Raw genomic sequence first — 26192 nt, forward strand, 5'->3', positions numbered from 1 at the left:
CACTTTTCTTGTTTAATGAAACGTCTCTGGTGGTTTTTCAATTTCGTCACGTTGCACAACGACTTCTGGAACACTGTGCTGCACTATTCACACTTCACTTTCGCTTTGCAATTATCTTAGTCATTTAGCTCCAGGTCCAGTTATCAATGATAGAGCCTATATGCATTCTCTCCATATAATGCATTAAAAAAAAAACGACGAACAAACGCCTGCACTGACCCTCCTTCAGTTCCAGATAAAAAAATCAATTTGCTCAGGGGGTTCCTGTTTAGAATGAATAATTTTGATACAACTCCTGTCAACCCGATTGTCTTTGAGAAAGTGTAGACGGTCAAAAAAAAACAACAACAAACAAACAAATTCACGAACCACGTCGGACTTGTAGAAGCTGGGATTAAAAATCACCGCCACCATCCACTATATCAAAAACAACAACGATGATGATGAAAAAAACATTTAAGAGTAAATAGATGCGACAAAATAACATGATTATAATCTCAAGAAATAAGATCAAAAATAGGCCAAACGTAGACAATTCTCAATTATTTCATGTCCTCCTTCACGCGTCGTGTATAATATGTAATAATTATGATTACATATCTATGATTATACAATAACGATATCTATCATGTAGATATCAATTATGTTCATATATACGTAGATAGATACGGATAGACATATAATGTATTAATTTACACAAAAGAAAAAATAAAGTTTACAGTAGTGCACTTAGCTGTTGAAAAAAAATGCAGGGAAATTTTGAGAAAGGAATTCCTCTATCTTTTTTATCATTTCCTCCTTACGCTCATAAAGAGCAGGCAGAATAAAATGTCACCACGGATATAGGCCCTACAATGCAATCTTAAAATTGAATACCCTTGGAATTCAGTAAATCGGGAAAATGCGTTGTAAACACGCGTACGTATATATACATTTTCATAAAAGCTCTTAAAGAAAGTTGTTCTTAAAAGTGATCATATGTATAGTACAAATGTGTCAGACATTCAACTTCGTAAACTCTGCTATATTCTAGCTTTTGTTAACATGTCATCCAATATGTATAATATTAAAACAAGGCTAAAATCAAATGACCATGACGGCATTCCTCTAATTGAATTATGGTAATCAAGTAAGATTATTATAAAGGTAAACATACAGTACTTCATTTGGCTTGAAGTTCCCATAATCGCTAGACAAAAGTGAAACAAAATCGAGAGTGAAAAGCAGAACAAACCATGTACTGTTTGTAAGATTTATTGATTTGTGGTTTGAATGATCATAATGAAATCAGGAAAACAATAAGATTCTAAAGTTTACAGCACTATGATTCATACTTATTAACAGAACACAGACTGGGCTGCAGCTGCAGATCTAACACCTTTGCTCCTCTACATGATAAGCTTTGGTGACTGGATTAGCGCCACCACATGTTTCAATTGTGCATCCCATATATCATGATCAGTGTAGGTTTGAAAGAAAAAACCAAAAACAAAAACAGACACGGCTGACGAATTCGGGAGCTGACCTCGGGTACAATGTTTCGTATTTTCCTGTCGAGAGGGAGGGATTGTTGTAAGGTTTATGTGCTTTTCTCAAAGCAATTCAGGAGCAAGTCTGATGGACTTCACAATACGGTATGAATTACTCCCATTGTTGATTAAAGTTCCTGCAAATCATATCTTGGCACTGCAGCGGCACATTCATAGTCCCATACTCTAATAATCATGTAGTGTTATGAGGAGCGATCTTTTTGCAATGATCAGTGCAGTGTTGACCGCCCGCCTGCAGTGCTGCACCGTCGCCCCGCCGGCCGCGCCCGTTGGTAGCTGTTGCGTGTGGTCCCTAGGCTCCGTGTGCGCCACAACACCACCGCCACGCGCGCCAACACTTGACGCCCGAATAGACAGAATAATAGCTAGATTTCTAGTTATCAGAGGAAATGACTCCAGGTCCAACTCTTCCTTCTTTTAATAACTGCTGAAATGTATTACAGTGTATATTTGTTGAATCAAACTGAAAAATGATGTTGATGATGAGAGCAAGCAACAGAGCAGGGTCAGACTTAGCCCCGGAGACCGCGCCGCTATGCCAACGCTGCACGTTGGGGCTGGTCGCAGTTAGGTCAGACTTAGACAGAAAGATCCGTCTGTCCGGAGGAGTCTTTTATTTTTTGCCATTAACGCTCTCCACCGTAGATACGGAGGGGATCCGTGAAGCCAGACGCAGTCTCCGCGGAACATTCCCCGGCGGACAGATACAGACCGATCTTTCGGTCAAGGTCAGACTAGAGTAGGCCCTAGAGCTTACAGAGAATCACTATGTCCAGTGACCCGATCCATTCAACACTGGAATTTACAAATTTATGACACGTTTTCATGTGTTTTGGTGGCAGAGACTTGGCACACACTTTGACAAACTTGGCTTGGCTTGGGCGTACGCCTTGGGCCTGTAAAATCTGTAACACTGTATAATGTGGCTGCCACCCATCGAAAGTGATTAGCTAGATCTATGGCTCAGAATTCAGGTTGATCACAGGATTGCCTCTCAAGGTACAGCCACAGGAAGAGCTGAAGAATGCACATGAGTTATAAAATATTGATGCATGCGATACAACAACTGTCTAAATATTATAATTTCAAGTAATGACTGAACTTGATAGTAAGGATGTGTTTGCATTCCTTGTAATTATGTAATCATTGGAACAAAGGCAAGCTTTTTTTGTTCAATGATAAATACTTGTATACTAACTGGAGTGGAGTGATCGACCAAGCTCTATGACCTGTGCTTGGTAATCTCTAACTCAATTTAAAATTTCCAAGATTTCTTTTGAGGCAGCCTCTGAGTGGAACCACATTCCTCCTCGAAGCAAGCATACAGGTTGAGCAAGGCCATTTTCATGATAGGCTTCGCAGCCCTTTGAAGATTTAGAAAGAAGATGAAGATAATACAGCAAAAGTTTTTGTTTTGTTTTGTTATCTTTTTTTTAATTGTGCCCAAAAAGGATACAGTAGTTAATAAGCATTTGATTTGTTTATTGCTTGTCCATTTTCTGTATGAAAAAGAATTTCTCTTTGCTTTGGGTATGGGTAAATATCTCAAACAGGAACACATTATTTATGTGAATTAACAATTACAGTTTTAACTTTTCTCACTTGCAGATACCGCAAACATCACAATGGATAAAAAACAACAAGAAAGAGTATGGTGCACAGGTACAGATTCATGTTCAGTTTCATCGTTTATAGCATGCTTTGCACTGCTTAGCTGTTTAAACATGTCACTTATTTGATCCATTTGTAGAGTGTCAAACCTGTTCAATGTAATTTTGTGACAGCATTGTGCAAACATTTGTGCCCCCATTTTTCCATCACTTGAAAAAATCAAAACAACTTGTTTGCAAGGACACCTTTTCAATGAAAATTTTATGAAACATAAATTTTACTACATAAATGCCAATGCATTGCTTTGTGTATCTTCTATATAATCCACAGTGAATGATAACAGCACTGACTTATGTCTTTTATCAATTGACCCTCCTCTAGTGCTTTTGTTGATAAATATGCAAACTTGGCAGTCCACTGTCTCTATCTGTCTCTATGACTGTTAATGCTTTGTGTGTCCAGGATTGTAACTTACTGAGGTTTTTCATCAGCATTCACTCATTCATCTGACCTACAATGTAGTTGTGAATGTAGCAAGGCCACTCAGGTGTGGCAATGTGCTTCCAGACCAACAGAAAGGCCATGGTGACCCAGTAGGGATTAACCCTAACCAGGCCAGGCTTTTTTGGGTGTTCTGTGGCCGGGGAGGGGTTGATTCATCCCCCCCTGAGATCTCGGCCGTCGATTGCGCAATCGCCATGAAATTTGGCACGTGCATTACCTGCGGCGTAATCTACCAAGCTATACAAAAAGAAATGGAAATTTTCGTCCTAATAATTAATTATGCTAATATATGCATAAAATCATACATTTTGCTCTAAATCAGAAATTAAAGCTCCTAGAATCCTAATTTTTGTTGAAAACATTCTGTGTAGCATTCCTAACAATGTACTTGAAAAAAAATTTGGTATCAAAATCAATTTCTTATGTATTCTATTGTTTTATGAATTTCTTATGTATTTCTTTGTTTTTTCAACCTTTTGTTTATTTTTTTTTCGCAAAATTTATGACAGAACCTATATCAAGCGTAATCATGCTAAAATTAATTAGTTTCAGCCTATAAAAGTGAAAATAATCATATCTTTATGAATAAGAAGAGAAAACTCCATTTGCATAGACTTTATACACAAAATTACGTTTTTGAGCCATTTTCGGTCTGACAGGCATGTATAAAATGTTATGCAGCGTCGTAACGGTATGCACGATTTTCGCAAAAATGGTGTCAAAAGATGCGCGAGACTTGAAAGTAAAAAGTCAGCGAACGGCGCGGTCAAAAAATTTCGCGTGGCGGAGTAGTCACGAAAAACGTCGAGGGGGGGGGTTGATTCAAACCCCCCCCCAGCCTTTTTAGGGTTAAGGGGATTAGGTTTGACAATCTCTCTTCATTGACAATTAGTTCTCAGACATCTGTGCCAAGCAACAAAGGAAGCACTCTAGCATGTGTCCCAATGGTGCACAAAGCACAGTGATGGTTAAGGTAGTCTTCCAGTATGACTCAGTAGGCCTACGTTATACGTGTATCATCTGGCACTTCAGTTCACTTTGTAGGTCATTGGTTGACCAACTGTGGTACTGAATTGTTATGTTTTTTTTTTTTTTTTTTGGGGGGGGGGGGTTTCAGTTAAGCCCAAACAAATTTCTTTGATATATTTAACATCATTTTTAAGCTCCCATGAACAATGCCTTTCACTGGTCTTTTTTAGATTTATGATAAGGTGTCCATCAGGAGCAATATCTTGGATCAGTGTTATTTCACTTTGTTTGTTCACTGTTTTTTCCATGCATTGCTCACTTGCAGAGCAAAGTCAACCTGGAAACTGTTGAGCATCTGGAACGTCTAGCTCTTGTGAACTTCAACAATGCCGCTGGGGTGGAGAGGCTGGAACATGCCATAGCTCTGGCTGAGCAGCTGGATGCAGTGGACACCACTGGGGTGGAACCCATGGCAACTGTGCTGGAAGATCAGTAAGAATTGTCTCATTGCTTTTAAAAAAGGAACATATTTTTGTTATTGCTGTTGTTGTTTTTCTTTTTTTCCCCTAAGTATTGGCATTGGTTTTGCTAGAGAAAGATCGTGACCTTACTTTTACATTATGGCCTGAGTGAATGGGATTTGAAGGGTGTCAGAGGTTGTTAACAGGCTTGGTTGTGTAACGAAATTTTGGTATGGAGAGGGCGATTGGTAAGCTGAGGATACTTGGCTTCCGTTCCTCGCTTACTCTCCTCAAAATCCGTTATGTGGTTAGTAAGCGTGCCTACGGTTTAGCCAGTGTACTGGAAATTATGTAATTAATTGTAAGGTATTGCGAAACAAGAAGTATTAGAGTCACAAGTCACAAAGACCACAGGAGGCATCATATGGAGTTTGTCCAATTTATTTGTGAAGAAAGTTATTTCCACCACGAACATTACAACGAACAAAACTTATTGATCTACATGCTGAAACTCCTAAACGAAAAGACTCCTCAACTAGGCATAAACAAGTCTATTTATACTGAGGTCACCTGTTAGCGGCCGCGAGAGTGGCCTTGCTGGGAGAAAGCAATCTGACCTTACGGCCAGCTGTCGCCGTCCATCACTGTGAGGACGAGGGCGTGGCCTTACGTGTCCCTGTCCTCACGCGACCCTGTCCTTAGCTGGGGTCGCATGCGGACGCGTCCTTTCGTTACGTAAGAGCGAGGTCGCATGCGGACGCGTCCTTTCGTTACGTAAGAGCGAGGTCGCATGCGGCGTCCTTGCTTTTTACGACACGAGGCCACTGCTCGCGGACGCGGAAGCTGCAGGGTCAGAGAAATCTCGAGGGAAGGTGAGACGAAAGTGCAAGCGAGCAGAAATGAAAAGATAGCGTGGGGGAGAAATAATAGTCAGCAGAAAACGAGAAGCAGGGCTACAGGCAGTGACAAGTACAATTTACGAGAGGACATTTCGAGGAGAAAGTAAAGTAGCAAGGATCGCACGATGACAGAGGCCGATCGTCGAGCAAGGACGAAAAGAACAGGGATAGAGCGAGGACGAGAAGCAGACATGATAGAGAACCTCAGTTTACTTTCAACATTAATTTAAATGTAAATCGATACAATACATAAAGATGAATGAATATATAAAAATGGAATATACAGAACATATGATGTAAATGCTGTATCGTGAATTATGTCTCAACAGGATTCGTAACACCATCCCCCTCCTTCGAAAATATTGCTGCCCTCAGCAATGACGTTGTAAGAAAATTCAAACGAAAGGAACTGCTATATACACTATATACATCGCAGTGATAGAGATGGAATAAATACATTTAGCAGGATGACAGAGAACTTGGAGAAGTCGAAAAAGGAGAAAATAATGAGGAAACGGGGAGCTAAATAAAGCCCGGATAGTCAAAATGAAATCTCGAGAGCGAACCAAGATAGGTGCCGACAGTGAGGATGTAAAGACGAGTAGATAAGGGAAGGCAAGGGAAACAAAGTAGGAGAACCAGATGGGCACAAAAGTAATATGGGAAAATCAATTCTAATTAATAACTTAAAGCAACTTCGACAACAGGCTTACTGTATGTACTAACAACGCATAAAAAAAAATAGCATGAAAATCACCACGAATTTGGAAGGGTATGATCATCGTTGCGGCAAATCAAACAGTCGTCATGACAAGAGCACGTGACTGGACTGAACAAGACATTCATTGTGCACAAATCTCGAGAAAAAAAAAACGAACCTACGAAACAAATCCAGCTATTTACAAAGTGGTATTTACATCGGAAGAGTTACGAAGGCGAAGGAATGAATTACTACAGGTGCTCACCGACAAGATTTGAGAAATACTACACTCAAGGATACATTCTTCCTTACGTAACACGCACTAAAATAACGAGATAAATGCGCTCCAGTTGGCCGATAGACCCCCGGCCAGGAGAGGATTAGTATCCAAAATGAGCATGGCCGAGTTGTTCGTAACATTCTCTTTTTTTTTTTTTTTTTTTTTTTTTTTTAGGAGGAAGATTTTCTTGTTTTTTAAGGTTAAAAAAAAAAAAACGTATCCCAAACAACGAAAATTAACACTTTCAAAAGAATGACGCGAAAAAAAATGAGTGTTTCCCAAATGCAGAAACATAATATACACAAACAATATCATGACCTTGTTCGTGATTCAAAATGCGCGAATAAAATCAAATCAAATCAAAACAAATTAAATCAAAATGTATGCACAGAAAGCACCAGTGGAAAAGACAACAACAAAACAAAGAAATGAAAGAAATCGAGAAGCCCGAGGTACTCCTCAGAAAAGATCGACGATGAATTACAAGAAAAAGACGGAGAAGTGAAGAAGTGAAACGACGGAGAGTGTAAATAGGAGAAAAGCCAGACGAAGGAACCAGTGAGTAAAAGACCAGGGGTGTGACAGGCCAGAGAGAAAGAAAACAAAAGAAAGAAGTAGATGGATATAAGAAATTCAAGAGCGAGCAATGGCGCTACCATAATTAAAGGAACGAATGCACGAAAGGAGAAAAAAAAATCTGTACAAGTAATGATCATGAAAATGTGTAAACGATAAAACTTCACAGCAAATACTTAATGGCATATTTTGTCTAAAACAAAAACAACTGCATGATAAATTGTAACTTCATGACTGAGAAACAAAAAGTATAATGCGCATAATTCAAACAAATTATGCAACGAAATAAAGGAAGTAAGAAGAGAGACAGAAGGAAAAACAGAGAGAAGAGGAAGAAGACGAGAGAAAAATACAGTAGAAAGTTCTAGTATGTCATAATTGAATATAAATCCATACATCGTGAGTTTTCGAAGGCATCACACATGTCATCATATTGGACACAAAGGTAATTTAAAACTCCAAGGAAAGTAGTGCCTGTCGATTTACAAGCGACAGAAAAGTATATACTTCATCAAAGCATGATTCCAAATAAATGAATTGAACACCATACACGTACATTTTCTTTTCAGTGTCCCTTTTGGTCACACTCAGTTCATTGTCCAAAAGGAGGTAATAATTGCGTCACGCCATGACAATTTGGTAATTTCGAATTAACAGAGAGGGAGAAGAAAAATGAGATGGTTGTACACAATGTTCGCGATATTAGGGTCCCGTTTCAAATGATGAAACATCAGGGAGGCAACATGAATTCAGTGAAGGAAGTTTATTGCCCCCATCCAGCCGAGAAAACGCAGTCTTCAGCAAATCTGGGGGGGGGGGGGGTTACAATTTGAGACGATTTGGCATCCTTGAGGCGCGAGCTGATCGGTGAGGGGGAAGAGCGTCCTTGATGCTAGTTTGTGTCCCAGCCTGTCGTTTATTGTTTAGGGAAAGGCCGACAACAACTTTTCGGGACAGTTCCCGCGCCCAAGAGGGAATGGTTGTGCTTACGAATGGCTTTAACCGGTCATGGTGTAACACTTTCCGCTTTCCTTTTGGTTGGGACTGAATTTCGAAGATGATATCGCTGAATTTCCGCGTTACCACACAAGGCCCAATCCAGTTCGCGGCTTTTAACTTCGGGGAAAACCCTTTTTGTCTCGTAGTGTCTAGATAATAGACTAAGTCTCCAACACTGTATGTATTAACTGAAAGCCTGGCATCGTAATCTCGCTTCTGCCTGGCCGAAGTCGCCGATAGGTGTTCTCGGGCCAGGCGGCTTGCCTCCCCCATGGTCGTTACGAGGTCGACCGCGAAGTCGTCATAGTTGCCTTGTTCGGCATCCGGCCGATCAATGCCTAGTGCAGTCTCAATTGGCGTTCGCACCTCACGTCCCAACATGAGAAAATTGGGGGAAAACCCCGTACTTTCATGGATGCTGCTACGATAAGCCGCAGTAAGAAGTGTTAAGTTTTCGTCCCAATTTAACTGTCGTTTGTCCACAAATGATGCAATCATATTCGCGAGAGTTTGATTGAAACGCTCTATCATTCCGTTGGCAGACGGGTGATAAGGGGTAGTTCTTGTTTTATTTATTTCAAGCAATTTGCATACGTCCTGAAATAAATGTGACTCAAATGTCTTGCCCTGGTCGGAGTGGATCTCGAAAGGCGTTCCAAACCGTGAGACGAACTCGCGTACGACCACGTCGGCTACAGTTCGGGCTGATTGGTCTGGAATGCCATATGCCTCGATCCACTTTGTGAATGTATCTCCGATGACAAGGACATACCTATTCCCTTTAATGCTAGTCGGGAACGGCCCCATAATGTCAATCGCCACTCTGTCCATTGGCGCTCCCGAAATGTACTCAGTGAGAGGTGCCCTCGGTTTCGTTGTTGGACGCTTTCGCGCCCCACATTTAGCACAGTTAGCAATAAACAAACGCACATGTTGTTTCATATTATACCAATAAAAACTTCTTTGGATGCGGCTATAGGTTTTCTTAACCCCGAGATGACCTGACATCACCGCAGCATGATTAGACCTAACAACGTCGTCTCGAAGTTCGGCGGGAACCACAAGCTGTAATGTCGACGTCAATTTGCTATTCGTATCGTGACGCTTATATAGTAATCCATCAATGATGGTCAGCTGCGTCCATGATAGCCACAAATTCCGAACTGCTGGACTCTTATTATGTACAAGTCCACGGTTGGGTCTTTCCTGTGAGTTCAACAGCCAGTCGACGACGATCCCTATGTCGGGGTCGTCCCGTTGCATAGCGATCAACACCTCACGGCTTACATTGTTGAATACGACTCCCTGCTGCCCGGAAACAGTACCGGCTAGGGCACCTGCGTCAGAGGTGCAGGGCAGGTTATCAGCTTCAGCAACGTCGGCTGCGTGGTGACGACGAATCCTTCCGACTCGAGATACGAACTGCGAGAACCTTATGGGTGGGGGCCATCGGATCTTTTTCACAAACTCTCTCACATCACAGATTGAATACACAAAACATGATCCCATAGCGCTAACTACAAGTAATCCAAAGAGATAGCACATTATAGTAAACAAATCACAATGCAAAATACAACATCTGGTCACGACAACGAGACACGATATAATCCACATAAATGTCCCGACATCAAACAGCAACCCCGTTTGGTGGTCATCACAGTTATCGGCATTTACATTATCCAAACACGATAGGTCAATAATAGTAGAAGGCGGCTCCACAGCATTAATACCATCAGAAATTTTAGACGACGATCGAACATTATTCGCAGAAAGAGGGACGACGTCGTCTTCTTCGAAGAAATCCGACCACGCGATATGCCGTTTCCGACACACGGAACATCCACCGCAAGGGAGCTCCTCCAATATGCTGTCCCTGTCGTAACAGTCGCAGCTATCGAGGACACATGGTAGTCGTGACATTGCGTCCGCATTATTATGCCTCTTTCCTTCTCGATGTTCGATATCGAAATTGAATTGCGATAAAATCTCTAGCCAGCGGGCCATCTGGTCGGTAGGTTCACGAAAAGACATTATCCATCGAAGGGATGAATGATCCGTGCGAATGAGAAATTTCCTCCCTAAAAGATAATGGCGGAAATGGCGCACAAATGAGACGACTGCTAGAAGTTCGCGACGCGTCGTGCAGTATCTCCGTTGCGTCCTCGTTAACGACCGGCTAGCGAAGGTGATTGGGCGTTCTACCTCACACTGGGCGATGTCGTCCCATTGTATTTGCGACAACACGGCGCCTATTCCTGATGCTGAGGCGTCCGTATCAAGAATGTATGTCCCGTGATCATTCGGATAAGCCATGACGCTGTCACTCGTGAGCGCAATTTTCAATTGATTAAATGCATCTTCGCATCTATCATTCCATTCAAATTCGCTTGATTTTTCCAACAGCTTGTTCAGGGGAGCGGCGATTGTCGTGAATCCACGAATGAATCGGCGGTAATAAGAACACAGTCCTAGGAAAGATCTTACTTCACTCACTGATGCTGGTGTAGGCCAGATTCGTAGCCGATCAACCTTTTCGGGGTCAGGCTTGATGCCGACCTCGCTCACGATGTGGCCCAGGTACGCGACTTCAAAACGAAACATGTGACACTTGCTTGGTTTTAATTTAAGGCCGGCATTTCCAAGGCGACAAAGTACTTCATCCAAACGCTGAATGTGTTCCTCAAATGTTGAGCTCATCACAATTATGTCGTCCAAATAGAGAATTAGGGTACGCCACTGGAGTCCCTTCATAACGAGCTCCATGGCCCGCTCAAAGGTGCTGGGGGCATTACACAGACCAAAAGGCATAGTTACATATTCATAATGGCCACTCCGGGTACTGAATGCAGTTTTCGGCCTGTCTTCCTCCTTTATCTCGACCTGCCAGTACCCGGATTGAAGATCGAGGGTTGAAAATATTTTGGCGCCTCCCAAGCAATCGAGACAATCCTCAATCCGAAGGAGGGGTAGGCATCCTTCCGGGTAACTTCATTTAGCTTTCGGTAGTTGACACAAGGCCGTGTTGTCCCATCGCGCTTTTTGACGTATACCAAAGGGCTCGACCAGGCACTGGTTGACTCCCTAATGATAGCAGCCTTTAGTTGAGTTTCAATTATTTTGTCTTCTTCGTCCACGAAGGCACGAGGTGGACGTCGGGGACGCTGCTTGATGGGCTTGGCGTCCCCTGTGTCAATGGAATGTTGAACGATAGAAGTACGTCCGAGATCCGTAGGTGAATTTGCAAATATTGATTTGTGCTTCTCAAACAATTTGAAAAGTTTGTCTTTGTCATGCAAATCAACATGTTCACACGAACGGTCATATAAACTCAATAAATCATCCGACCATTCGCTTGTCGGGCTTTCACTATTTAGAGCTGTACTCATTTTCACATTACTAATACCAACATTAACGCGTCCCTGGGTATTGTCCTCACGATCATAAAATTCATGAAATTCATCAATACTATCAGCGGTGGCTATCCGTGTGCCCTCGTGCAAATTAATTTCGTTGTCCGTCAAATTAACGACGCGTATGGGAATATCGATGTCATCCCGGGTAACATCCACGAGGCATGTCGCAACATTGAGGTTGTGTCTATCACTTGCCTTCGGAATGGGCTCAATTATCGTGAGCGACATTTGAAAACCATGTAATTCATCGATAACCCCCGGGACAATGAACTCTGATTTGGGGGGAATTGTTACGTCATGTTTAACATATACAGCATGATTATTACTGTCATTTGTGAGTTCTATTGGGTACAAACGGTCATTAATTCGAAGTCCATGACGAGCTTCCAACACACAGTCAAAATGATGCAAAAAGTCGAAGCCCAACAGGCCATCATCATACACATCAACTACATATGCATCCCAGGTAAACTGGTCCTTTTTGATATTTACACTTACTTTTATTATACCGTGTACTGTCAGCAGCCCTTCATCCGCGGCCTGGAGCTGGATATGTTCGGATGGGGGATGCAAATCTGGGCGGGAATCTTCCGGCATTTGTTCATAAATTTTCCTTGAAATAATCGTCACTGCCGCCCCGGAATCGACCAATAATTTACACACAACACCATTAACATCTGCATTAATGTAGGCAGTTATTCCTATACTTTCATTAACACGTATAATCCTAGGTGCGTTTTCACTAGTTCGGGCGGGGCCCTGGTCGACGAAGCCGCCCGACATCAGTTTCCCGATGAGCGATCCATGCTGGCTGGTTGACCATTTGACGACTGCTGCTGGCGCTCCTGCTGGGGAACTTGGGGTGAGCCATGCGACTGCTGATGCAGGAACTGTTGGTGATGCGGAGGTATTGACGATGACGGTAGCGGCTGCGACATCCACTGCGGCATTCCTTGCCCCTGAGTGGTGATATTCGACGGAGAAGGAGCGGGGTTGAATTGTTGGGGCATATTGCCTCGTGGAGAGTACCGTCGATAGGGGCAATTTCTAGCGAAATGCCCTAGCTCTTGACATTCATAGCAGCGGAGAGGAGTCGATCGAGGCCGAGGTCGATCACGGGGCTGTCCCTGGTATTGGCGGGAGTCATTATTTCCTTGTCGAAATTGGGTTCGTATTTCCTCAGATAGCTGCGTGATTCGGGTCTCGAGGGTCGACATTAGGTTAACTAATTTCTCCTCCGAGACCGATGTCGACCCCGATGACGACACTGAACGTATTCCACCCCGAGATGTATTTCTGACGGCCTCCTCGCGCAGGTGGTGGTATCTTTCGGCTATATACCTAGCCTCCTGCAGAGTCGTTGGCTCCTGCATACCAATTGTCATCGACATCGAGTTGTCCCCTAGCCCTCGCAAAAAGTGCCGTGTGGCAATCATCTCCATGGTCGCAGCATCCGCGGTTGGATAGCCAAAGGTTGTCAGCCGTCGGATGTCCGCCGCGTAATCGGAAATTGTCTCCTTTGGCCCAAGCCGACGTGATTCGAGTTGCGAAACAAAAGCCGTTGGGGTCTTTCGTGCAGCGAACCGGCTCTCCAGTGCTGCGATGAGCTTGTCGAGGTCGTTGACTACCTCCGCGCTCAGCTGTTGAAATGCAAAGTCCGCAGCGTCCCCACGAAGACACGCTAACAGGCGAAAGCGCTGTTCCCTCTCGTCCCACTGACATGCTTGAGCTAGGCTGCGAAACGAGAAGATGAAACCCTCCCACGGTCTGCCTTGTCCATCGTAATGTTCTTGCGGGGGGAGGCTAACAGTCACACGCGTGGAAGCCGCCCGGGTCCCTTGCTTGTCAGTCTCTCTGGCGTGATGCCGGTCGTGTTCGAACTCGTGTTCGTAGTCGTGCGGTAGGTGTTTGTTGGCTTCTTTCAACTCGCTCTCGAGACGTTTGATTTCCTGCTCCATTTCCGCTTTCCTAAGTTTCCTCCGAGCCATAGTTCGAGTCTCAGAAATTTGATTTAAAATTGAAAATTAATAGAAGCACGTGTTGAAGTTCAAGGAATCCCACCGCTGCCACCAGTGTAACGAAATTTTGGTATGGAGAGGGCGATTGGTAAGCTGAGGATACTTGGCTTCCGTTCCTCGCTTACTCTCCTCAAAATCCGTTATGTGGTTAGTAAGCGTGCCTACGGTTTAGCCAGTGTACTGGAAATTATGTAATTAATTGTAAGGTATTGCGAAACAAGAAGTATTAGAGTCACAAGTCACAAAGACCACAGGAGGCATCATATGGAGTTTGTCCAATTTATTTGTGAAGAAAGTTATTTCCACCACGAACATTACAACGAACAAAACTTATTGATCTACATGCTGAAACTCCTAAACGAAAAGACTCCTCAACTAGGCATAAACAAGTCTATTTATACTGAGGTCACCTGTTAGCGGCCGCGAGAGTGGCCTTGCTGGGAGAAAGCAATCTGACCTTACGGCCAGCTGTCGCCGTCCATCACTGTGAGGACGAGGGCGTGGCCTTACGTGTCCCTGTCCTTACGCGACCCTGTCCTTAGCTGGGGTCGCATGCGGACGCGTCCTTTCGTTACGTAAGAGCGAGGTCGCATGCGGCGTCCTTGCTTTTTACGACACGAGGCCACTGCTCGCGGACGGGGAAGCTGCAGGGTCAGAGAAATCTCGAGGGAAGGTGAGACGAAAGTGCAAGCGAGCAGAAATGAAAAGATAGCGTGGGGGAGAAATAATAGTCAGCAGAAAACGAGAAGCAGGGCTACAGGCAGTGACAAGTACAATTTACGAGAGGACATTTCGAGGAGAAAGTAAAGTAGCAAGGATCGCACGATGACAGAGGCCGATCGTCGAGCAAGGACGAAAAGAACAGGGATAGAGCGAGGACGAGAAGCAGACATGATAGAGAACCTCAGTTTACTTTCAACATTAAATTGAATGTAAATCGATACAAGAATACGTAAAGATGAATGAATATATAAAAATTTAATATACAGAACATATGATGTAAATGCTATATCGTGAATTATGTCTCAACAGGATTCGTAACAGTTGCTTAGATACTGCTCAGCAACAAAGCCAGTTGCAGAATTTGTGTCGTGTGTGTGCAACAGTATTATGAATATGAATATATCACAGGCGGGAAAAAAAGAGAAATCTGTAGAAATTTTGGTTGAAAAAAAAATGAATATCTCTTTGTTTGTTCAAAGACACTCACTTGCTTTACACAGCAATCCGAGCTGGCAGATACAGTGGAAATTCGATATAACGAGATGGTCGGGACCGAGTCATTTTCCTCGTTATAGCCGATATCTCGTTATATCAGTAGGCATAAAAGAAGGCATAAAATAAAGACATTAATTTGCACATGTGGAACTACCCATCATATTTCAATCAATACTGATAACTTGATATTGTGTGTGAGGGAATTACTCACCTTTATGGGTAAGAAGATGTTTTTCGCCAAGGAAATCCAATATCAAGAATGTGTTTCTTTTTAATTGTAGATGTTTGAATTTGTAAATTTATATAGCTTGCAATTGTAAAGATCGTCTGTGGATTGGTATGTGGTTACCGTATGGGTGTGTGTTGTGTGGAAAGCTTGAATAATCTGGTCTGCACAATGCTGTGTGTGTATGTGACACATTCATGTACATTATGACTGCGTGTCTGTGAAGACGGGGAATTCCCTAAGTAGAAGGCCAATCACAGCATCAGATTGCCTCACACCTGCTAAACGTCATGATGATGTCATGTATACATATGGCCGTCCCACCACATTTTCTGCATGTATCAGTGTGCGTGCACACACACACTTCACACGTACAACATGCAGTGCTAGCTGGAGTGCACTGAAGAAAATGATTATGTGTGTACAAGACAGTTTTTGGCGCATCAAGCTTTACAATCTCGGAAGATGATAGCACAGGCGGAGTAAGCTTTACCGAAGGCATTTTGCTTTACCTCGCTATAGCAGGTTTGATTTACTATGTTTTTCTTTGTTTGGAAGTCACAAAATTTATCTCGTTATAGCAGTTATTTCGTTATAGCCGATCTCGCTATAAGAGTAGCATTTTACATAGACTTGTGTGGAAGGAAATTTGGGACCGAGATAATTTCCTTGTTATAACCGATATCTCGTTATAGCAGTGTTCGTTATACCGAGTTTCCCCTGTACTACATTTGTCTGGGGTTTTTTTGACATGAAATTTCTGCAGTTATGCATACTACTACAGATGCATGGAAATGAAAACAACTGATTGTCCTGATAAGATTCCGATGGTTACATTCATGACATTCTTTGTAGCCCGCTCTTACCATTTCTAATAATACAGATAATACAATTTGTGTTGTTTCTGTCTGCCAGGGAGCTGTATCTGAGGGATGATGTTATTACTGAGGGTTACTGCGCTGAGGAAGTCCTCCGCAATGCTGTCAAGACATGTGAAGACTACTTTGTGGCACCTCCTGGTAAGTTTTCATGAAAAATGTGTGTTTTCATAAAAATGCTGCATTAAAGACACTCAGTCGTGGCGAGTGGTTTGTGCGGCACGGAGACGAACGCAACACGCTGCCTCCCCCATTCTGTATCAAATGTAGTGACCCCCGAATGAGAATAGCGATGGCTCAATGGGTCAGCGAAAGTACGATAGGCTACAAGAGGGCTCCCTGTGCTTATCTCCCAACCCAAAATGGCGGTCAAAGCGAGCCACGAGAGCTTCCGAATGGACGCACACTCTCAGTGCGCATGCACATGAAGAGAGGCCGAAAGAGCCACGCGTCTTCTGGCCTCTCTCCTCCAATCACCGCAGCTCGCGGTGACAATATTTGTGTATGATGCGTACACGCACACACACACACACACACACACACACACGCCGCAGCGTCTTCTGGCCTCTCTCCTCCAATCACCGTAGCTCGCGGTGACAATGTTTGTGTATGATGCTTACACACACACGCACACACACACACACATGTCTCAGTGGTAGCATTGCGCAATTGCATGCACAAACTTCGGTCGTTCGGAGTTTACGTACCATTAGGGATGGCGATCGGCTGCCTTTAAGATAAGTTAGTTACAACTGTACAGGGACTGTTTGAGTGAATCTTTTCAATACAGTGGAACCCAGTTAAAAAAACCAAAACAACACCCCCAAAACACCAAAAACTTAATGTTGGATATAACAATACCCATTAATAAAAATGTGGTTTTGCAGGTTTTTACTCTTTATATTTCTTTGTTTTTGTACCCTTTATAGTAATGTAACAAAGCAATTTTCATGGCTTTTATGTCCTTGTTGTAACAAGGTTCCCCTGTACATAATGAAAAGATCCAAGCAGAGCTTCAGGCCACTGCATGTGTGGTGAAATACAAGAACTAACACCAACAAAGGGCAACTTTGACAACATATAATATGGTTTGTTAATTATACCATAAGGTGTACCTTTCATGAGATGATAGTTTTCACATCAGAAAACTTGATATTATATTCATTTATCCTCTCATGAAGTACATACAGTCCAACCTCAGTTACCTGGCCATGTCAGGACCGGTGGCTGTCCATCTAAGTGATGCCAGAATGGCAAAATATGCTCAAGCAGTACACCTTCTGAGAAGTTGCGTTGGGATGAATATAATCCAGGTCAATTCAGTATTGTTATTTTCATATTTACCTCTGGCAAGGAAGGAGGAGGTTTGTCTGTTTGCAAAATAACTCAAAAAGTTGTGTACAGATTAACATGAAACTTGCACAAAAAGTCGATAATGACACAAGAAACACCTCATTCAAGTTTGGTTGCAACCCGGGAAGTTTTATGGATTTTTGAAGGATTTTTTCCTCTTTTGGCACATAAGGTCAACAAACTTGGGGGTTGAAGCTGCGCATACTGGAGGTTTACATACGCGCACTAAAGCGCTTGCTCAGCGCAGGTAAGGGGCCGTGCAATGACGTAAACAAAAGGCTTCCATTTTGGGAAATGAGTTGCTGACTTGGCAGAGGTCTGTGCTCTCCGAGTGCTTGTCTATTTCATTATTTTCATTATGTGAAATAAAATCAAATGCATGTATAAGTTGATGTACCACTTCTTATGCATCCTTGTTTCTTCAAGTTTGCTTACCAGCAAAGATAAATCTGGGTGGTCCCCCCCCCCATCTCCCTGATTAGACCATCAGTTAAGCAGCATACATTTCCTTCTTGTTACAGCATCATAGGTGGTATGAATATATACATCATATCATAGTGATCTGCATTTATGCCCAAACTTTTTCTTGTCTAGGATTTACAGGAAAATTATGTTTGCATTTGGTTTCAGTATTATTTTACAAAGAAAATGCACATAAACACATTCAATGATGGTAAACATAAATGCTCCAGATGTTGAAACTCACTGTGAACCTGTGCACGTGGAGTTGAATAAAGTTTCTCATGTTAAAGTTGAGTGCAAAAACAGAGGGTTGATTAGCAAGATACGTTGGCTTTATTTATCTAATGCCTGCTCTCCCAATTGACAACTGGTCAAACACTCCTTTTCATTCATTCTGTGTTTAATTTTATTTTGTTTTAATTCTTTATTTTGATCTGCAGGTAATATACCACTCTCACCCAAATCTGGTGCACAACTCAGGGAAACAGATGCAGTGAGTGATAAAGACAGGTGACAACAAGCAAGCTGGATTTTTTTTTTAAAACCCATTGTTTACTTTATCCCTCACCATGACAACCTGGTTCCACCTGAATGTTCTTCTGTGGCATAGTGGATAAGACTCTTGGCTTGCAGTCGGATGGCCCGAGTTTGAACCCTGTCAAGTGCCTATGTCATTGGACGAGATGTTTAACGCACCATGTCCCTCTTTGTATCCAGGTGTATAAATGGGTACCTGGCAACGCGAGGGTAATAACACTGGCAGGGCCCTCTGGTAGAGCAGTGGCAACACTGAAGAGGCTACCGTGGATAACGAAGACCATATCATATGTATATTGTAGCGAAGCCGGGAGCAGTCTAAGAGCCTTTAATTCTTGTCCCAACGTGTATACTTATGTGTACGACATGTACTTCCAGGGAATAATGCATCAGCAGTACCTCAGCACCTTAGTCAGATAGCTCTCACGCAGCCTATCTCATAGTCCACTTCTATATACTAGGAATCACAAGGCGCATTAGAACCAGGCATATCACTCTACCATTCAACCATACATCAACCCATTCAGCAGGGTCTAGTGCCCGAGACTAGCAGTTGCAAGAAGGAGGCTGGTGTGGAAACGACAAGCCGAATTACGGTTCAGTGCAGCATGGGCTATATTCTGGTTTCTGCTGTTACAACCGTCGCTTTTCTTTCTGCAGAGCTCTGTTACACAGACCTAATGTGAACTAGTGGTTCCTCCCATTTATCGTTTAGTTATTTCTAGAGAGAGAGTGCGGTGGACCGCACTTACCCCCTAACCAAACTGAAAAGTTGTGCAGTGAGCTCTCGGTATTCATACCTTTCCGAGCCAGGGTCACGTGACTACTGTAAAAGTGGATATTTTCGCGTGACTAATTTTTCGCGCTTGGCCGGGTCGGAAGAGTTTCGCGTGTTTTTAATTCCGCGGAATCAAGACATCACGCACAGGCACATATGGCAAGCAAAAATATTCGCGTGCTTTTTTGAACACCGCGAAAATTTCCACTTTTACAGTAATCCTGCCTTCTTAACCCATCATCTCACAAAATGCTTGGGAGTATTATACAACACCACTTCTATGGCTTAACCGTTTCTGGACCCTTTTCCCTAGGGCTTCTGGCCTTTTTCCCTACTCTGAGCGTTTCTGTACAGGGTGTATCATGAAAGCATAGGGTGTTCCAAGATCTTTTATACAATGTCTCCATAGGAAAAGCACAGGGGCAAACTCTAAGGATTTTTTTACACATGTTCAGAAGTTAAAGGGACTGTACAGTACTGGTTGAGGTGGGGATTCAGGTTTATAACATTAATAAGTGAGATAAGGAGAAACCTCTTTTGAAATATGAAAGAACATGTAATTTTAAGAAGGATTCAACGTTTAATTGATGAAAATTGGTTTTCCAATGGCTGAGATATCCCAAAAAGTGAAAAGAATAAAAGGTCACAGGCAATGCCTTTTATTAGGATCTCTTTGTTTCACCTTGTTTTTGGATATCTCAGCCATTTCAAAACCGATTTTCATCAAATAAACTTTTGATACCCCTTAGAATTGTATGCTCTTTGACATCTCATAGAGCGGTTTCTGAATATCTCGCAAAACGTTGAAGCTAAATTCTCACCTCAACCAGAACTGTAAGCACCCTTTAAGGGTATGAGCCGCATATTTTGAAGGTGCTGTATTGCATTTTTGCCACACTATATACATTTTTATTATACAGGTGTATTATCATTTGAAGCAATCAGCTGTTCACTCTTCTCAAATGGACCTCTCTAAGATACCACCACAGAGAGTCAAATGTGACAGTTGTATGAAAATAACTGTTAATTTCAAAGCCATTTACAAACCTGTTGCATACTTTGTTAAAAGTGTCATCCACTTGCAAGGTATTTTCTTATTAGTCATATCAAGTCAAAAGCACCTATAAATTGAGCAGAACTTATCAATGCTAATGATCATTGGAAACACTGTACCAGCAGGATTTAGCTTGGCAAAAAAGAGATAGCCATTTGTCATCTGAAATTGGAATGCAGCTCTTTGCGCATTTATCACTCTTGTACACTACAGTCAAACCTGTCTGTAAAGACGAGGTAGAGGAAATACATGATGCAGACTTTGTAGACGGGTGGTCTTTATTGGACAGGTTTGACACAGCAGCCATTTTGGCAGGCTGCAGGTGGCATTTCTTGTGGAAGCAAAACAAGTTGCTGCTGGTTGTGTGTGGACGGTGGTTGATATGTACTGGTTCATTGAAGCATGATTTGTGTATGGGGACATTTATAGTGGACACTAGGGACGGATGGTCGCTAAGACAATGTTACAGGCTGTTTCTCTTGCCATTAAACTGATTGTCAGCATTTTCACTTGTTGAAGACTGGTCCCAAGTATACTCAGGCAGGTGTCTATGGAAAATGTGTGTTAGAGCAAAATAAATTCTTCCTCAACGGGATAATAAATCAATCTTTCAACTGCAAAGTTTGACTTTTTATTATCTTCTGTTCTTGAAGTCACGAATTTGTACATGTATGTTTAAGCCTATGAAAATAGTCATGGCTACTCTCTGAACTATTCACGGCAAGAACATGACAGAACTACACGAACAAGATCAATTAAGACATAAATGATCAATGAGTGCACAGTTGAAACATGGTTACTTTCAACAGATCTTGAAGTCTACTACAATTCAAACAAAGTACCTTGAAAATCCATAAAGGTTATAGCCTGCTCTATGTTTTGAAATAATTATGAATTTAAAAGGAGGGTGAGGATAAACCGTAGATGACAAATGATGATAATTTTTTATTTTGGTACGGCAGCATCTTTATAAAACAATTTATTGGAGTTTTGAAGAAAACTGTTTAGTATGAAGATGAGAAAAACAGAAACATTTATAACAACAGTGACGTTTGTGACCATTGTGGCAATCCTGATAATATTTACAAAAGTATGAGCCAGCATATAATACAGTACATGTATGACTAAAATCCAATTCATGTACCTTAATGGTATAGTATCGGCATTGGGATGAGGATTCAGCTTTTATCTTTTTTGTGAGATACTTGGAAACCACTTATGAAATGTTGAGGAGCATATAATTCTTGGAGAATGTCAAAGTTTATTTGATGAAGATCGGTTTTTAAATGGCTGAGATTTTTTTTATCCAAAAATAAAATACATGTAAAGCAAAGCGATCCCAATAAAAGGGGGGTCACACCTTTCATTGGGATGGTCTAACCGTTTATTAGGATTGCTTTGTTTTGGATATTTCATCAGCCATTTCAAAACCGATTTTCATCAAATGAACTTTGAATTCTACCTGTTAGAATTATGTTGTTTGTATATGTTCTTTCACAATTTGTAAAATATGTATGTTTCTCATTATCTCTCTAAAAAAAGTTGGAAACCTGAAGGCTCATCTCAACCAAAACCAAAATTAAGAGGAATTCAATTAGGACTACACTGAAACTGATAATTGAAATGGTATCTGAACAATTTATGAACAATCACCATCATCATCACCACCACCTTTATATCATCATCATCATCATTATTACCATCATCATCATCATCATCATCATCCTCATCATCATCATCATCATCATCATTCATCATCATCATCATCTTAACCACCACCACCATCATCATCATCATCATCATCATCATCATCATCATCATCATCATCATCATCATCATCATCATCATCATCATCATCATCATCATCATCATCATCATCATCATCATCATCATCATCATTTGTTAATTGGCCGTGCGAAATGCACAATACTGTTGATGCATATGAGCGATGAGATGACCGCGATCGCGAACAGCTAGCGAGCGGCGTCGCCTCGCGGGGAGCGGGCCGCCCACCCCATCACCAGCCGGCCAGCGCGAGCACGGCCCAGGCCCGACGGTTGGTAAAGGGCTGGACGACCGCGAGGAGTAACACCAGCAGAGTACCGGGTCATGTCAATGAGCTTCTAGCAGGTGTGGACACTAAATCGGAGGTGCAAAATTGTATTTAGGTATGTGACGTGACAACTGTTGCGTGCTTTTCACAGACGTGTGTGTATTGATAAGAATTAGATCATGTTGTCGATCTCTTTTTGCATAGCTGTTGATGAATTGCTACTTTTTTGGCACTTGTCTCGCCCAACGAGGGAGGTCTCAGTAGTCCCATACATTTAATTTTATTGAGGGTCATGAGAAAGTTCCGTCTGCTGTATGTAGTGCAGCAGTGTCTGTGTTTGATTTGATGGCGCAAGTGAGTGCGTCAAAATAATACCCCACACATTCAAAGCAGTTTATATCTTGGAACATGTACTGCAAATCACATTTTAAATGCACGCTCGTGAATTCAGAGTATTTTCTTTACATGTGAGTAAAATTTCAGGCAAATAGAAAAACATTGTCATTATAGCTAGGGTGCCCAACCATACTCGCTAGCTGTAGATCTATGCACCACCATTACTTCTTTGGGAGTGTGTGTGTGTTTGTGTGTGTGTGTGTGGTTTTTTTTTTTTTGGGGGGGGGGGGGAATGGGGATGGGAGGGATTGTAAATATTTCAATTTTTTATTAAAATATCGATGGTACCACCTGGTAATGATAATTATTGTTATTATGATCGGCGATTATAATCATAATATAGACTCTAGCATACTGTTATTATTTACTTAATCTTAACTCCTTGAGTACCCGGTATCATTATTTGTAGAGTGCTTTTAGTGTGAAAACTTTTTTTTTTTTCATCTGTATAGGCCTATTTCTCAGGTGCAGTATAAAAACTGAATGAAAAATGTGGTCAAGTAAATAACTGCAATTATATTCCACATACTAAGAATCTTGCTATAGGATTGGTCAAGAGCTGATTACGTGATAAAGCGTAGTTTTGCCCATCACATCACCTGCGAAGAAAAGTTCATTACACTCTATGATGATAGTCATTTTGTTTCGCTGATCTCTTAGTCCACACAGTCCTAATGCGTGATATAACTTACAATTTTCAGTACGCGCGAAGTAAAAGTGCGTTGCACTGTGGTCTATCATTTGACCTGGGTCAAGTGATAGACCACAGTGCAACGCACTTTTATTTCGGTAACACACGCAGGGCGCGGAGCAAATTCGTTGTTTTGTCATCTAGGCACATAAGTTTAAAGTAAACTATGTAGCCTAAGCCCTGAGGATACCTAAAGACAGCTAAAACAGTTTCAGATGTGGAATAAAATGGGAATATCTAGGACCCTAGATGTGGAATATATAAAAAAAGCAAATAATCAACTTTTGGTTTCAGGCGATCTGAATGTGTACGCTATCTTTCCTCAGCTGCGCTTCGGAAAGATAGCTACATCCAGATCGCCTCGGAAGTGATAGTTTGTCCCATCACCTTCACCTACGTTGATTATTTGCTTATTATAAAATGGGTTCAAGAATGTAGCCAATAGGAAGTGCTGAAATGAGTCACGTGTGCTTTGGTTATTTTAGTCCCATTGCACTGCGTGTTAAATCCTATTGCCGATCGTCTGTGCGCGCGGCGGCTCCTTTGAATTGCATGCATACGCGCTGTCAATCCTGTAAACAACTTCTAGTTCGGGCTGCCGGCCGGCCGGCCTTTCTTCCCTTGTGCATAACATGTGTGGCGTACGTATACTCTTATACGTACAGTAGACCAAGCGTTATGGGACCGGATGCGTACATGGAGTCACTTTGAAGGGCAAATCCAACGATTTAGCAGGTTAATTCTCACGCCGTTTTCAGAGTATGTTGTCTAGTAGGCCTATATGAGGAGTCTATATCAAGTCTTTAAGGTAAAGGGTGCATATTCTATGTAAAATAAGCAAGTTTTCATGCGGGAACTTAAGTGTCCGGAAACCCAACCCCCCCATCATACTTATATGTGCGGGATTTCCGAGTGCAACGTGCGTAAATGTTTGGGACGAACATCTTCGGACATCTTGACCCACAAAGGTATGTGAAAAATGCTGTTAGTTTTCGAATTTTCGACCCATTTTATAAAACAAATGATGCTCGGGATTATTTCGTGGCATTAGTGGAGATCTCCACTAACGCACTCTATCCTGTGCATCATTTGTATACTAGTGATGCATGGTTGTTTTTATTCAAATCTCCTAATTTCTTTTCTTAGCATCTTTGAAGTGGAAACCATCTGTGGAATGACCCGACTTTCTCTTCTTCATGCTTTCGTAATCAGTTTGGCCGGTATTGTCTGCATGTCTCTCATCTTGTCAACCTCAAGAGGCTTACTCAGGACACTTGTTCCCACCAGACTACTGTCAGCAGTTACCATGGCAACAACTGCAAAGCCTGATGCACTGACTGCAGTCTTTGTTACTGTTCCAGATGTCACAGTTGGCAAGTCACTAGCCTCGTAAGTATGTAGAAAAAAAAAGATCGGCTGATTTCATATGAACTCAACAGATTATAACAGTGATTGTGTAAAAACTTAAGTTGTTGTTGTTGTTGTTGTTTTTCCAGTGAATCCTCAAACTATTGGTATAAGTAAAGATTTACCATTTCAGTTGTAAACATTTGAAATGCAATACATGCATCTGGCAGATATTTTGAATCATCAAATGGAAGAAAATTCACCAAATCATTCATGAGTGTGAATGGTCTTCATCCACCAGTCTCCTTTACATTTTGTACATTCTTTATATATGTCATGTATGGCCCATATCGTTTGTGTCTCGCTCTCCTATCCAATGTCAACAATCCCCATATAAGTTGGTCAAAACACATCGGAACTAGTAAGAAATCAAACAGAAGGGTTACGGCTACCAACTTATAGCAGGTTGATTGACTATTTTACATGTCGCATTTCCTCTTTGTACTTCGTGCAGGAAAATGGTCGAGCAGAAGCTTGTGGCTTGTGTGAACATCATTCCCGGACTCACCTCGGTCTACGAGTGGGAGGGCAAAGTTGAGACCGACAGCGAGGCGCTCCTCATGATCAAGACCAGGGCTTCCAAGGTGGACGACCTCTCGTCCTTCGTCCGGGAGAACCACCCCTACGATGTGGCCGAGGTCATCAGCCTGCCGATCGAGAATGGGAACCCGCCCTATTTGGATTGGGTGCTGTCGTCAGTCCCCAAGTGAATGGGAGTGATGGCAATGGAAAAGGCAGGGATAGCATACCGATCTACTTGATGGATCTTTTGATCAGAGGGAATGGTTATATTGATACTAACATCCTCATTAATATCGTCTAGGTGACATGAAGCTAAACCTTTGATGCGCCCATTGAGTTGTCAGCCAATGCCAAGGTGCTGATTCTACAGTGCCAGAATGATTCAGAGATCTGTAATAAATGAATCGTGGTGGTGACTCTCGCAAAACATTTGCTCATGGGCAAACTTTCTGAAACTCGGGTGCGAGGGGATTACCTTAACAATGTAATCATCTGTAAACACTTTGCTATCTGGCAAGATTAATAGGTGTAGCCGACAGCTGCATGCCAAATCAATGTGCTTGTGAACATGAACCTGGTAGAGTAGACTCCCGTCATAACGAGGTCCTCGGGACTGGCAGTTTTCTGGCAGTTTTCT

The 26192-nt window shown here is 42.2% G+C and overlaps 2 protein-coding genes across 2 annotated transcripts; both read left to right on the top strand.

Moving 5' to 3' along the window:
* The first annotated feature begins 1755 nt into the window (after positions 1-1755).
* Positions 1756-18656, top strand: LOC139729871 (glutamyl-tRNA(Gln) amidotransferase subunit C, mitochondrial-like). The gene is made up of 5 exons (XM_071640795.1): positions 1756-1818; positions 3159-3199; positions 4962-5126; positions 16340-16443; positions 18558-18656. The coding sequence occupies exons 1-5, from the start codon at positions 1756-1758 to the stop codon at positions 18629-18631; spliced, it is 447 nt and encodes a 148-aa protein (XP_071496896.1). The 3' UTR covers positions 18632-18656.
* A 6230-nt stretch (positions 18657-24886) lies between these two features.
* LOC139729837 (protein CutA homolog) lies at positions 24887-25743 on the top strand. Its single transcript, XM_071640762.1, has 2 exons — positions 24887-25015; positions 25488-25743. The coding sequence occupies exons 1-2, from the start codon at positions 24933-24935 to the stop codon at positions 25741-25743; spliced, it is 339 nt and encodes a 112-aa protein (XP_071496863.1). The 5' UTR covers positions 24887-24932.
* The last annotated feature ends 449 nt before the right edge of the window (positions 25744-26192 follow it).

The sequence above is a fragment of the Diadema antillarum genome, unplaced genomic scaffold (assembly GCF_040938485.1).
Source record: "Diadema antillarum isolate AM-2024a unplaced genomic scaffold, OU_Dant_1.0 seq00000266_RagTag, whole genome shotgun sequence".
Taxonomy (NCBI): domain Eukaryota; kingdom Metazoa; phylum Echinodermata; class Echinoidea; order Diadematoida; family Diadematidae; genus Diadema; species Diadema antillarum.